A 15,142-nucleotide genomic window follows, 5' to 3' on the forward strand; every position below is an offset into this window, starting at 1 on the left:
AGTATTTATTAAGTCAATCAATTATGAGTCGAATGAGATGCGTAAAACACATTATAGTATATATATAATATCATATTGAACGAGAATACATTTTTTGTATCGATCTCTTTCTTTATAAAATATAATTATTAATATATAAATATAACTACCCAGGAAAATCCCAAGATCTAATAAATGCAATTATATTAATGTTACAGAATAAGAAAATTGAGCCCTAGAAATATATATTGGTGGTAAGCTGATTCCACATTTTCACTTATTCAATATGTCCTAATAAGTGAAAACCGAATATTTATTCATGTTCGATTTTTCAAAAATCAATATCTCTGCTATATGGAATTGTATCAGAAATTAAGCTCTAAATTAAGATAGAAATAAAATTATATATTGGGTTAGAAAATAAATATAATTACCAAACATATTTATTTATTTATTTCCTCATAAAAATAGCTTTTTTATGATATAAAATATTAAATGCTTATTGTAATGCACAAGTTTTGTTTCAATACATTATATAAATATCTTTTAATTTCATTAATTTCCATGATTAAAAAAAAATAAGTACCTCTTCATTCTACAATTCCTTTCCTGCATTATTTGTATTATTTTGAATTATTTTCAACAAAAATGGATCTACAACTTCAGTAATTGGTTTCAATTGTTCATATCTTTGTAATAATACAACTATGTACCATTCCATGATGTACCGATAATATTCCTTAAATGGCAAACCTGACAGTGTTTGTGCGTTCTGTACAAACGTTTCTATAGTTTCAACATAGTGCATTGAATGCGCAAGATAGAATAAATGTACATAAAGTAATACCATTAAACATACAAAAAGTAATACTACTATTAAACTAATAATAAAAAACCATAAAATCGCACGAACAAGAAACCGATGTAACCCAGTGCCTGAGAAAGAACAATAATCATTAATAGCCACAAAACAATTATAATATGTAAATCGTGAACAAGATTCAAGAATAAAGATTGTAAACATGAACATTCATTACCTGTCCAGGATTTGTGTGATTCATGTGTGGACATATTATCAGAGAGTAATTCTGTTAATTTTACATCATCATTATTGTCTTGAAAGCTATTGTCTTCTGTTTGAGAATTAATTTTATCTTCGTCCGACTTGTACTCTTTTTCCACATTCTTTTTCTTTTTTTTCTTATTCTCCTGTAATTTTTTTCTTACTCTCTTGTTCAAGTCTTTTAATCTACGTAATCTTTCTTCTTCTACGTACAGTTTAATAGTAGATAGATAAGTAACGATATTACGAGCGCATGCTTGACATTCACTCATATTACTACAGGATCCAGCAACACTAGCTACAGCTTCAGTCAAAGGGTTCTCTTTCAAATCCAACCATCTTAAATTCTTTAGTTCGCTTAAACTTAGAGGCAGCCTACTAATCTGTAAATTATGATGCATATATCACAATAATGCACGTAGTCACAGACATGTAAGGATATACACAAATATGAACGAATATAAAAAATATTTCTTTTTTTACCTTGTTAGCATATAAATCCAAGTACTTTAATTGTGTCATTTCGCCAAAATTCTCTGGCAATTCAATCAACATGTTTCTGCTAAGATCCAATTTTACAATTTGTCTTAAAGTAACAAAAGTGGTCTGTAAAAGATCTCGTGTGAAAATTTATCGTGTCTAAATTGCACGGAATTAAAGTCTGAAACAACATACCGGTAACGAAACCAGGAGATTGAGAGATAGATTTACGTTTGTAGCTTTTGTAAGTGACGCCTGAAACATATGATGCGATGTCAAAATTTATTAATTTCCACAAATGTCAGTTTTTTTTTTTTTTTTGCAAGACAGAGGAAGAGTCGCTCACAATTTCTCGCACGGGCACCTCCTCCAGCTCGTACAAGCTGAGATCCAGAGTGTCGTCCTTCAATTTATCCTTTATATCCTTCAGTTTCAGTTGGACAGTCATGTTTATCGAAATGCAGGAACTGTGATGTGTAAAAGAAGAAAAAACCCACAATAATTCATCCAACAATACTTGCAGGCGCGTTTATAGTGTCGAGTTACAAATTATCTCATCTGCGAGAAATGCGCAGTAACCCCTCCAAAATATAGTTTATCTTCCTCCTATCACCTACAATACACGTAAGCAAACTATACCTCTTGACATATGATGCACCAGGGAAACACCCACATGGACGGTGGACATGGAATCTATAGCAAGTGACCCCTCCTTTACTGAAACAACTCTCTCTTGTGTGATTGATGCTGACAAGGATGAAGAAAATTATCTTTCTCTCTCGCATCGAAAATATATATAATTTATATAATTTATATAATTTATATGACGTAATTAGATTGATCAATAATGCAAGTATTAAAAAACGTTTTTCTCTTTTATCATAATTTTTATCCTTTCTCTCGCAAATTTATAAATTTGTAAGGTAATCTTTTTTTTGTATTGTATAAATTAATTTGCATTTTTTTTCTGTAATTATTTTTCTTCTGCAAAAATATCCTTGTATATAATTTTTAGGACAAAAAAATTGTTATACAGGTTTTTTCATATTTTTCTATTGTTAAATTAAATTAATCATAATTCATATACGATGTTTCGGCTCGATATTGACATTTCTAACAGAGAGAAGACTGAGAGATGTCATGGCCTGCTTTTAGGTAATCTCTGAAAGCGATACTCCCTCTATGGACATTGAAAACGTGGACATGAACTACAAAGCCAACGTCCATGAATGTTCTCAGACGGTAATATATAATGTGCACAATTTCTGGTTTTATTCCGTGCTATGTGCACGAAATGCCGGTAGCGCACCAGTGCTGTATAACAAGATACTTATGTATGTAAATTGATAGTAAATAAATTATTCAATCGCGAAAGATACTGTAATATTCAAAGATGAAATAAATATTTTTCTATATTCATTGTCATATTTACATCTTTTTATTTACAACACACAAAATGCTTGCTGTGGGATAAAAACATTTTTAATCGTATTTCTATAAATCTTCTTAATTAGCAGTAAACTGATCTTTGATATTTATCAATCATTTTTTTAATCATTTAAAAATGTAATTATTAATACATGTATAGAATTTGTCAAATTAATCACTGATTCTTCTGAAGTTTTTATAATTAAGACTCGAAAAATATAGATGTTGCAAAATATTTTAAGTCTCTTCCTTTATATAAAATATAAAGAATTCATATGTTCCATTCTAATATAGTTAACACTATTTATATATTTTTATTATAATTTTCATACCAACAATATTTTTATGCTTAATATAATATTTTTATGCATAATATTTTTATGCTAAATACATATTACAAAATATATGACAAAATATAATACAAATTTAATATAAAATATAATTCGAAATTTAATACAAAATAATTTATTACATGGAATAATTTATTATACGAAAATGGCCAAAATATACGTATAATATAAAATTTACTAAAAATTTTTACATAATCCAGACGAGATTGATGAGCGAAGATTAATTACGCGACATTTATTATTAATAATAGATATGCAATAATAGAATTTAATAAGATTTATATAACGTAAATAATCGTGATCAAAAGAGTCATTAATAAAATTATTGATCGTTTCTTCGATTGTAAAAGAAAGTATTTGCATTACTGGCGCATTTTGTATAGATTATCAAAGAAAATATTCAAAATGAAAAGATAGAATAAACTTCGAAATCAACAATTAAATTACTAAATAAATCACGATTTAAAATTCGCGAGAAAACGCGACGAATAAATAAATCGACAATAATCGGAATATTCGATTGCGAGATACGCATAATTTTTATAATATGATAATCGAAATCATCAATAGACACGCGTGCGATATAATTATTAACACACAAATGATGACAGACGAAGATATTTTGGCAAACATTTGTGATCCGTATTGTTTATGAACATAAAATTCACTGTCCGATTTACTTGCGATTAATACGCGACTTTATACGAATTTCACGATTGAGAATAAAATACATATCCTATTTCGCGCATGATTAGCTGAATAAGATGAAATGAGCTCTATAAGCTTCTAAAATATAATTAAAAATCGTGTTGTGGCCACATTTAATAGAAAATAACGGAACGAATGATTTTCAAAGTCCCTTTAATAATCGATGTAATTGTAGAGTTTAATAAGATTTAAATAATGTAAAGAATCACGTTTAAAACAGTCATTAATAAAGTTATCGATCGTCTTTTAAATTATAGAAGAAAATATTTGCACTACGAGCATTTTGCACGAACTATTAAAAACAATATTCAAAGACGTGGAAAGATAAACAAAGCTTCAATGTATAAGTCAACGATTAAATTATCGCGATAAATCGCGATTTAAAATTCCCGAGAAAACGCGACGAATAAATAAATCGATAATATTCGGAATATCCGATTGTGATATGTATACCTTTTATAATATAATAATCGAAGCGCCTCAATAGACATTATAATCGCGCGCGATATAATTATCACATAAATGCGAAGATATTTTGACAGACAATTTGATGACTGTAATATTTACGAATACAGTACTTACTGTCCGAGTCAATTGCGAATCTTTATAAGATAAATCGCGACTCGAATTCACGAGAAAACGCGACGAATAAATAAGACGATAATATGCGGAATATTTGATCGCGATACGTATAATTTTTATAATATAATAATCGAAGCTCTCAATAGACACGTGCGCGATATAATTATTATCACGTAAATATAGAAAATCGAAAATATTTCGACAAACATTTAAGGTCTGTAATGTTTGTAAATATGCAATTCCGACCGATTTACTTGCGAATTTTTATAAGATAAATCGCGATTTAAAATTCGCGATAAAACGCGACGAATAAATAAATCGATAATATTCGGAATATTCAATTGCAAATACGCGAGTGACATACCGGTAATCCGATAAAAAGAGGAGCGATCTTAAGACGTGATCCATTGAACGTCGGGAACTTCGCTGTAGGAGGGAACGAATCCTGGATCTTCCGGACTATTCCCGATAGCAATGATTTCAGTAATAAATCAACGACAATTATCCCTCGTCATTATCTTCAATTCACGAAATTGATATGCACATCAGAAAACATGTTCTTCCATTATTAAGAAATATATTTCTTTATTGAAAATTAAATTGGTATAACGACCTTTTTTATTGAAATGTGATTATGAACGATTATATTTATAAATAATAAAATACATGCATTATTGGAGTTTGTGTTAAATGTGCGAACGCATAATTTAGGGTATCGTTCGCGCGCGCGAGACGAATCGAACCCGATATCAGCAAGATTTCAATTCGAACAGTGTGCAAAATAAAATAAATCAAATAATTTTAAACAATTAATTCTGGATTAATTCTCTAGATTCTTATTCTTATAACATTTAAATTAATAATTTCTTTTCTTTTAATCAATATCTTACTGATATAGGGGTACCCATTCGATTTGTCTCGAAATTTTTAAGTATTCGCATATTTTATGTAACATTCATGTATAATTTCGCTTATTTATAATATATAACATTATTAAAAATTATAAAAATATTTTGGATACGTGAATTTGTGCATGTATTTTATTATACATATATATAAAATGGTATATACCTAAAAACTAATATTTCAAAATGGCGATGGATGTCCAATACCTGCAAATAGTTTCTTAAAAGAAACTAAAAATTAATGTTAATATCCCCAGCACCTAGAAATAATTTTTCAAAAGAGACAAATTAATTAAAAATATATAAATTAAATAAATATATTTATAAATTAAATATTAATTAAAAATATATTCGTTCGTAATCATTTTTATCAACAAATTTATACAAATTAATTACAATATGAAATTACTTGAAAAATTAAAATTTATACACAACGCTATATCCATATTTAATCTACTATTAAATCTTTCTAGCATTATATATATAGACAATAATAATACCAATCCTAATAATGATAGAACATTTTTAACGAAGAAAAGAAAAGATACATGTCTCTCATCTAAATATATATTATTTAAATTAATTCGACGTTAAAGAAGACGTATCGTCGTTGAATTACTACCGAAATCATTGCTTTCGGAAATTGCTAGGAAAACCTGGGATTAGTTCCTTCAATCTTACAATAAAAATTCCTAATTTTCAACAGGGCACCGAACTAGACGTCGCGAATGGATCTCACAAGAACCGGTGAGAAATAATTCTCCATGATGAAAATCATTTCGACTCCTCGGCGGTACGAGCCACGCAACTTTCATTAACGTTTATTTAACGGAAGGAACAATGATAACTCTTTTATTAAAACGACAATCTCGTCTAAGAACGCGAAAAAGAACGCGAGAAAAACACGATGTTTTCGCAACGGTAATTTATTAATTTATTTATGAATATTTTCCGATACGAAAAAAAAAATTCGTAAATACAAATATAATTGAAAAAACAAATTATTAAATTCATAATAATTAACTCGCCATTCTATAATATCGAAGGTGATCGTTAAATTTTGTGAAGCTAATATTTAATCGTTGACTTATCACATCGAATTTTCACTCTCTTATTCGACATTTCTTTATATTTAATTAGCAATATTTAGGAATATTATCTGACGAGAGGGACAGCGATAAAATTCTTCTGTTAAAATGATAATCTTGTATAAAGCCGCGAAGAGAACGCGGAAAGAACACAGTATTTTCGCAATCATAATTTAATCATTTATTTTAAGAATATTCAGTTCCGCGCGATATGGAATTCATAAATAAATAAAGCTAACGGAAAGCATATCATTAAATTTATAATAATTGACTCGCGATTCTGTAACGAAGGCGTCCGTCAAATTTTATAATGCTTATATTTAATCATTAATTTAGCATCAAACTTTTACATTTTATATAAAAATTTTCCGAATTTATTAATGACTCTTTGACATGAAAATACAAACAGTTACTCTTTTATGAATATTCCAAAAATATATACTACAGAAACAAATACTTTAATTTAATGAATTACTATTATGTTAATTACTATTATGTAATCATTATACGTATACTTTCAATAATTTTTCGTGTAATTTACATAAGAATTTACAATCGTAAATACAATTTCATATAATATAATTATAGTATTGTATTGTATTTTACAATTAAAATATCAATGTTAGATTATAATTAAAATACAATTATAACTATTTATAATTTACAATTTACAATTTACAAATTTATGATGCTATTAATATCAAATAATAATATTCCATTTATTCAAATATTTAATAACATCGATATAATAATTTGATATTGATAGCATTAATATTTGGATTTAATATTATAATATAATAAATTAGTATCAAGAGGTTCATATGATAAAAATCGCAAATCAAAATTAAAGGCAACAGAATCAGAAACGCTGAACGTATTGTGTAGAAAAATTCTTAAAATATATTACATACTTATTGGAGCAAGTCTGTCGACAGAATTTCTATCATTTTGTTTGCGGTTTTTATTTTGTATGAGTAATATGCTCCAATAAGTATGTAATATATTTTAAGAATTTTTCTACGCAATATACGTTCAGCGTTTCTGGTTCTGTTGCCTTTACTTTTGATTTGCGATTTAATATTATATTTGATTTAATACACATATATTTTTAAGTTTTAAAATAAAATATAACATGTTAAGATTTCTTAAACGTTAATAATTATGCAATTTCTTTAATTTTTCTGAAAATAATTTTGATAATTTAAATTTCACTTTTAAAACATTTTTATTTTTAAAACATGTTATATTTATTTTTACAACGTTTTTAAAAATAAATTCAACTTAATTCAAATAATTTTAAATAACTATAAGAAATTAGGCTCTGTATATTAAACATAAACTTAAATTTAAACGGGCAGTAAGAGCCAAACGCGGATGGTAGTGCGTAAGTTCAACGAGAATTAAGTTTTCGTTGAAACTTATTTGTGTGCACAGGGCACAAATTTTCTTGGTACGATACCAAGCAAATTTAAAATAATTCTCAATTCGAGACTTTATTTTAATTATTATCCCTCTTTCCCGATTCAGCGACTTTCGGCCCGATATTTTTCTCGCCTACAACATTACAGGGAAAAGAGGGATAATAATTAAAATAAAGTCTCAAATTGAGAATTATTTTAAATTTGCTTGGTATCGTACCAAGAAAATTTGTGCCCTGTGCACACAAATAAAACTTAATTCTCGTTGAACTTACGCACTACCATCCGCGTTTGGCTCTTACTGCCCGTTTAAATTTAAGTTTATGTAAAATAATTTTAATTTATCCCTAGGATTATTAGAAAATTAAAAGAAAGAATGAATCTTACTTAATAGCCCTAACAACCCTACTATTAAAGGATTCTAATAATTTTAATAGCTCTAACAATTCTACTATTATAGAATTCTAATGATCTTAAGAGCCCTAACAACCCTAATATTAATAGAAGAATTCTAATGATTTTACTTAATAGCCTTAACAACCCTACTTCCTGATTAACTAAAATTATTCGAGATTTGAGGAACCTATCTCTAATCATCACCTCACCTAATCATGTATATATTTTAGTCACGTGCCCTAACCGCATGCCCTAATCGCGTACCCTAACCGTACTTTTCAGGCCAGTTGAACCTACCTTTCGTTGATCCTGGCCACTTTCTTTCTCAATCTCTAATCAGAGATCGAAGAAGGAGATAATTACTCTTTCTTTTGCCGGATAATTATCCCGCAAAAGAGCGTGAAATATTTACGCTCATTTAGTAATCATCGTTCGATTTCACGATGGTTCGTCAAGTATTGAATATAACTTTATTTTAACTGAAATAAAGCCAAATTACTACAAATTTCTATAAATTATATTTTATAATAAAATATAAAATTAATGTGTGTATTTATCATATTACAAATTATTTAATTAATTAATCATTTGGCTTTATATTAAGTTAAAGTAAAGTTTAAAAACAATATCTACAAATAAATTCTACGATGGATGAGCTATGAGCAATTAGAAGATAAGTGCGTATTATAAGAATAAATTAGCATCAAAAATTGATAAAATTGATAATTGTTAATGCGTGTCCTTTATTTAATAAATTAGACAAAATCTTCACAAAAAAATCTTTTCTTGATCTCTTCTTTTTTTAATTAATATTTCAATATATTTTCGCAATAGATGCAAAGCATAAATTCGAAAGAACTTATTAAAATTATTTAATTTAATTTATTTAATTTAATCCATCCTAACTCATCCATTTTAAGGCAACGGATTTATCTACAATCTACAATCTACATCTACATCTACATCTGCAATCTCTATGAATTCGTTACCTTAAAGTTAAATTAAAGTATTTTTCACTCACCGGCACTGATGCGCAACAGCGGAGTTGTTATCCAAGCTAGTTGTCTGTAACATACAAATATAAAATTCATTTATAATAATGCTCATAAAATGCAATTAATATTTAAAAAAATTTTTAGCGCGCGGAATTTTATATCCGATGTGTAAAATAATAAGCAGATAAACACGTATGGAAAATTTTTAAAATTTTTGAAACTGTTTATTAAATAGAAAGTTTCATATGACTTTTATAAAAATCTTTTTCTCTAATTTTCTCTTTAATTCATTTAAATAATAAGACAGAATTATTATACGTATAATTTATACCAATTGATATACAAATAATAAATATTCACCATCAGGTTGCTCCGCCGATGCAAGATACCTCTCCCAGGCCTCCTCCTCCTCTCATTTTGTTGATGCGCGATACTTTTAACGGCACTCCCGCACTCACGAGCGATATTTTTATATCGCTATTTCCGCTATTTTACGCGCGATACTAAACGGCACTCCCGCACTAATTCGGTACGATTAAAAATTTGGTCGCGCGATGTATATATTTAATATATATATACTTTGCACGACACTCCCGGTTTCGGTACGAGCGAAAATCCCATTTCATTTCACGAGAATCAACTTCGAGCCAACAGGTCGGGAATGCAACGATACAACGAGCAAAGACTAGGCCCTAATCGGAAAGAAGACGAAACGATTGACGGAAATAGAGGAAAATAAAGTTCACCAACTCTTTTTCGCGCATAATTATCCTATCTCGTATCGAACCTGGACCCGCTAAGCACGATTTCAGGTGCTCCGCCCGGACATATTATGCCTCCCGCGGTTGCTATATGCTACACTAGACTGGTAGACGGCAAAAGAAGAGGATACCCACATTTTTTAAATGCTAACATTCAGCAATTTAGAAAATGGAGAGGCAACCCCTTTTACCGAGAGTAGGTATACAAGGCGGGTTCTAACTCATGTCCTCTCAGGGGGGGTGAGACGCGAGGGGATCTCAGCGGCGCGGGGGAATGACGTCACGCAGGATGGAGGGGGTTTTCGGTGGCGCGGGGGAATGACGTCACGCGGGACGGAGGGGATTTCGTAGGCGCGGGGGCTGCGGGGCGGGGCGGGGGACGCTTGTGTTGGATGTTTTATGACAAGTATAAACAATCATAAACCGATTGATAAACAGCGGTATTTGAAGAGGATTGGGTCTTCGGGCCGAGACTAACGCGTCGGAACATGTTTTCGCAAACAAAATAGCTTTGTGCTCTTGCGGTACACCCCCTCTCCCACAATATAAGTAATTCTAGATTTTTTTTCGAATTAAACAATATAAGCGGTATTCCTTTGAAGAGGATTGGGTCTTAAGGCTGACTAACGCGTCGGGACATGTTTTCGCAAACAAAATAGTTTTGTGCTGTTGTGATACACCCCCTCTCCCACAATATAAGTAATTCTAGATTTTTTTTCGAATTAAACAATATAAGCGGTATTCCTTTGAAGAGGATTGGGTGGATGGAAATGCGTGCGAAGAAATTACGTCATGATTTAGACTTAAAACTTTATTTATGTTTTATGTATATATATATATATATTTTTTTTTTTTCTTACGTACTATGAACTAAAAACTAAAGCTGCCAGCTCACAATCGACGAGCTGATGCTTGTTGAAAGCGTCACTCGCGCGTATTACATTAGATATTTCTTTTGGATTTATTACAGTAGACGCGATATTGGAGAATTGCGTAAACTTGACATCAACTGTTTCGATAATTTTACCCAATCGATCAAAAGTTACATCTATGCATTGATCGAGATCGAACATACGATGTAATGTCGATTCGACCATCATCAAGCATACGTTTGAAGATTCGAGACTTATGAGTTTGACGTCGTTAATCGTACGAACTCTCACTGTTAACGGTCCAACGCTTATGAAATTGTAGTCATCTTTAGAGTTGTTCCAAAGTAATTTTTGAATATTGCGACGTTGCTCGTAGAGTCCCTTCCACGTTTCGAGAGATAATATCAGTTCCTTTCCTCGATGATCTCCTATGGCAATCTCCACGTAACTCGGTGGACCCACGTTGATACCAATTTCGAGGAATTTGAATTCCGTAGCTGTCAATGCGTATCGTCTACCTAGTATACGAACCGCACGACGTTCCAACGAAATGCTACAGAAAAATTAAAATTAAAATAATAGTAATAATACAATTTGTAAAAAAAAATATATAAAAAATAGAAAGAAGTTAAATGAAACTTACTTGTCACATTTGTTCTCAAACGATGGAGTTTTATCACGACTCGGTACGTAATTATTCACACGTCCTCCGATGCCGCTGTTTCCGTTTCTTTCGACGTAATACATTTCTCTGGGAGTTATGAAAAGTGAACCACGAGAGCGGTGTTAACGCGACACTGATCGTATAAGAAATAACCGAGTATACATGACGCTCATCTTCCAAAAGTATAATGTGGTGGGGGGATCAATGCTTTGAATTTTAGGAGGAGGGATAACGCTCAGACAAAAAATTCTTAGAAACGCATAGAAAGGTCTAGGAAGGGGAAATAAGAGATAAAACATATTAATGTTTACATATTTTATTTTCTTGCAATTCTTTCTGGCGTTGCGACCACCAGTTAAATATTTTGAATACATTTTGTAATGCGCAATTCTTAACATGTTTTCCACATCGCATACTATTGGTAATATCTAATTTATTTAGAGAATCAATATCTTCATAGTCTGCATCCAAGGTTTCAATAATATAGCCGTTTCCCGCATCGTCTAGTATATCGGTCAGCCATTTTCGCTTTTCAAGTCCTTTAACGTACACGACAGACGATTCTTCTTCTTCTTCTTCGTGTATCGTACCAACGACAGCTGTTGTAATTACACGCTGAGCCAAGCCATACGGAACGTTTCCGTCTTCCCATTGTAATCCATGATGATTTCTAATCACCCATGAGACTTGACATCGCTCAGATTTTGTAAGCACGTTCCACGGTACGGGACTTGCGAAAAAGTAATGCGAGAGAACATATCCCTTTCTCAGAACCGCAGCTTCCTTCACGACAAAATTTCTCCCGACAATAAATCCTTGCAGATCCACAAACGTTGGTACGGACATGACGAGATCTCTCTCTTCGATACGTTAGTCGAGATGAATGACAAAACTCTAAAATCATCTCGCAGCACTTTGATTTATATCCTGCTTCTCCTCCCCTCTCTCTCTTGTGTCGATGTTATCGCTTAGGTGATTTTGCGTACAACGTTGGTCAACGGATTGTACTGGATCACACGATCGTGTATGATGAGACAGTACGCAGTGGTATTCGCCGGCACGTTCTCCTTACATTCGAATTCCAATCTCACATCCACGGTTGCGCTCTTGACCGATTCGTTTTGTCGAGAACAATCGATAATCACGAACGGACCATGACGTTGAAACTGTAAGATGGAGAGACTCGGCTCGAGATACTCGTATCCGTAATAGATCTTGCAGAAGCGCGCGTACGTGTCGTAGAGAATGGCACATCTGCCTTTTTCGAAATCCAGATTCATATCGTCGTACGGATAACATTCCGAATTCAGATAGAGTTTCACGTTGATTAATTTGCAGTGGTCGAATCGACTCGTATCCTCAGACATGATATTTTTCCGGTTTGTCTGCAGAGCGAAGACAACGTATCGTGGTTTCTCCAGTTGAGTCGCGGTCTTAATGGCCCACGAATGCTTGGTTGTAAGCTGCAATAGCGGAAACTCGTATAGATCCCACGAGCGAAAACCCATGCTGAGATATCGTCCGCTTTCCAGAGCACGCAGCATCGACAGTTTTTCGATCTCGCTCAACAGCACGTGTGGCATTCGCCATTGTATCTTGAATATGTTGATCACAGGTTCCAGTGTCGAATCTCCAAACAGACAATTATTATTGTTTCGCGATCGTATTAAGATCAATTCGTGACGAGCGTTAATCACCACTCGTTTATAATCCTCGCAAAATCCCAATAACATGTGGAGCGGTACGCAAAAATTGAAATGTCCATTCTCATAGGTCCACGGATCCCAGCCAGCGTTTTTCATAATCACGTTTCTATCGGATGATACCGTTACATAGTTTTTGAGCGTAGTAGTTATTCCTACGTTTCTATTGCGATCAATCTCAACGCCATCGAGTTCGTATCGAATCTCATCGAACATGAATGCGGCGCAATTATTTGCCAGTTCCACATCACTTCCTTCAGCTGGTTTGGTTTTCGTTAGTTGTCCCTCGATGTATAGGAAACTCTCATACGGCAATGTATACAGATCCTGTTGTTGTATGGGTATTCTTATTTCATCACTGTGTCCGAACGTTGTATTGGCGAACGGGTTGTACGTGTGAGTCTCGATCTTGATGATACGATTGTCAAAGATCGGTTCATCACCGATGTTGAGAATGTCGGTCATCGTTCAGCTGTTTCGCACCGCAAATCCCAAAGATTGTAAAAACGCAACGTTCGATGCGCTGAGTTTCTTTTTCTTGGATGATTTGATATTAGCGAACGTCGACGTTGTTGTTGTTGTTGTTGTCGGTGGTGTTGCTGGTCTCGTAAAGATTGCGTTATCTCTCACGTCTTTCGATCCGTTCAATACGAGCATCTCATACGTCGCATACATACGTGCAATCTTACGGTGATCTCTTCTCCTCGAAAATCGAGCAATCGTCCGTTCTGGTCGACAACGCGTAACGTTAAATCCGTAATGCTCCGCGCGATGATCGGCAGGTAAATGATCTGTGCAGGCGTTTCCGATATCTTATATCCCGGTGGTACCCTCGGTGAAAATTCATGTATCGTATGAACGAGTATGCCGTTGTTGTACGCACCCGCGGTCACGTTACACTCTATACGGATAATATTCACGTTGAGAATGTTAATCGGCATGTTTGATTCGTACCATTTTCGCGGCTCGAGAATACGATTCGAAAATCCTAGCAGCGATCCAATGTTGTCGGGTTTGGTAAAGTTTATTCTGTAGGCACATTTGATCTCGCTCCTCATTGTATTGTAATTAGCGCGGAGCACTATCGGATATTCATCATCTTCATAGTCAATGTGTTTCTTATCGCGATGTTTCCGTGAAATTGCTTGTTTCAAAAATTCATGTATATTTTGCAACTCATACGATCCCTCGGGAATCGTAATTTCCTCGTCGTCTTTGCCAAAGTAAAATTTATTATTCGAGGAATTCACATTCGGTATCGTGTGATAAGTCTCAAAATCCGTTAGACCGAGCTCGTATTCGCCGTCGCTCAAATCTATGGTGGGAAAGAAGTTTGCCGTGAGAACGCTACTCTTCCCAGTCAATGTGAACGTCATAGACATGTCGACGAAACTGTTTAACGAATACTGAGTTAAATAGCGCAATATCTGTCTTTAAATTCACATGCATCGACCGTTCGAAGAAACTGCAAGCACAATTGTCCGCAGATGCTCTGATCGTAAGTTTGAACAGGTGTGTAATTGTACTGTATCTTCGTTACGTTTCGTCCGAGATATCGCACCAATTCATTCGGTGGTCGAAGATTGCCGAAACTGTCGAAATATATAGCGCGATTCCCCCTCTTTGCATACGCTACCCAATGAGTACCTGGTCCTTCGACGCTATCCAAATTTACAATGCCGCTCTCGTTTTGATATATACCACCGATCGGTAACGAGTTGCGCATGAAAACACCTCTAAAATATGGAAT

The 15,142-nt window shown here is 32.9% G+C and overlaps 1 protein-coding gene across 1 annotated transcript; it reads right to left on the bottom strand.

The window, feature by feature from the left end:
- Positions 1-409: 409 nt before the first annotated feature.
- Positions 410-2,155, bottom strand: LOC145977156 (uncharacterized). The gene is made up of 5 exons (XM_083108912.1): positions 1,869-2,155; positions 1,718-1,777; positions 1,526-1,648; positions 1,017-1,425; positions 410-915 (listed from the first exon to the last, which is right to left on the bottom strand). Exons 1-5 carry the CDS (start codon positions 1,968-1,970, stop codon positions 575-577), a joined length of 1,035 nt encoding a protein of 344 aa, XP_082965038.1. The 5' UTR covers positions 1,971-2,155; the 3' UTR covers positions 410-574.
- Between the last annotated feature and the right edge of the window lie 12,987 nt (positions 2,156-15,142).

This window comes from Camponotus vicinus, unplaced genomic scaffold (genome assembly GCF_025532165.1).
Source record: "Camponotus vicinus isolate PSW18456_S1 unplaced genomic scaffold, iyCamVici1.0 SCAF_1, whole genome shotgun sequence".
Classification (NCBI taxonomy): Eukaryota; Metazoa; Arthropoda; class Insecta; order Hymenoptera; family Formicidae; genus Camponotus; species Camponotus vicinus.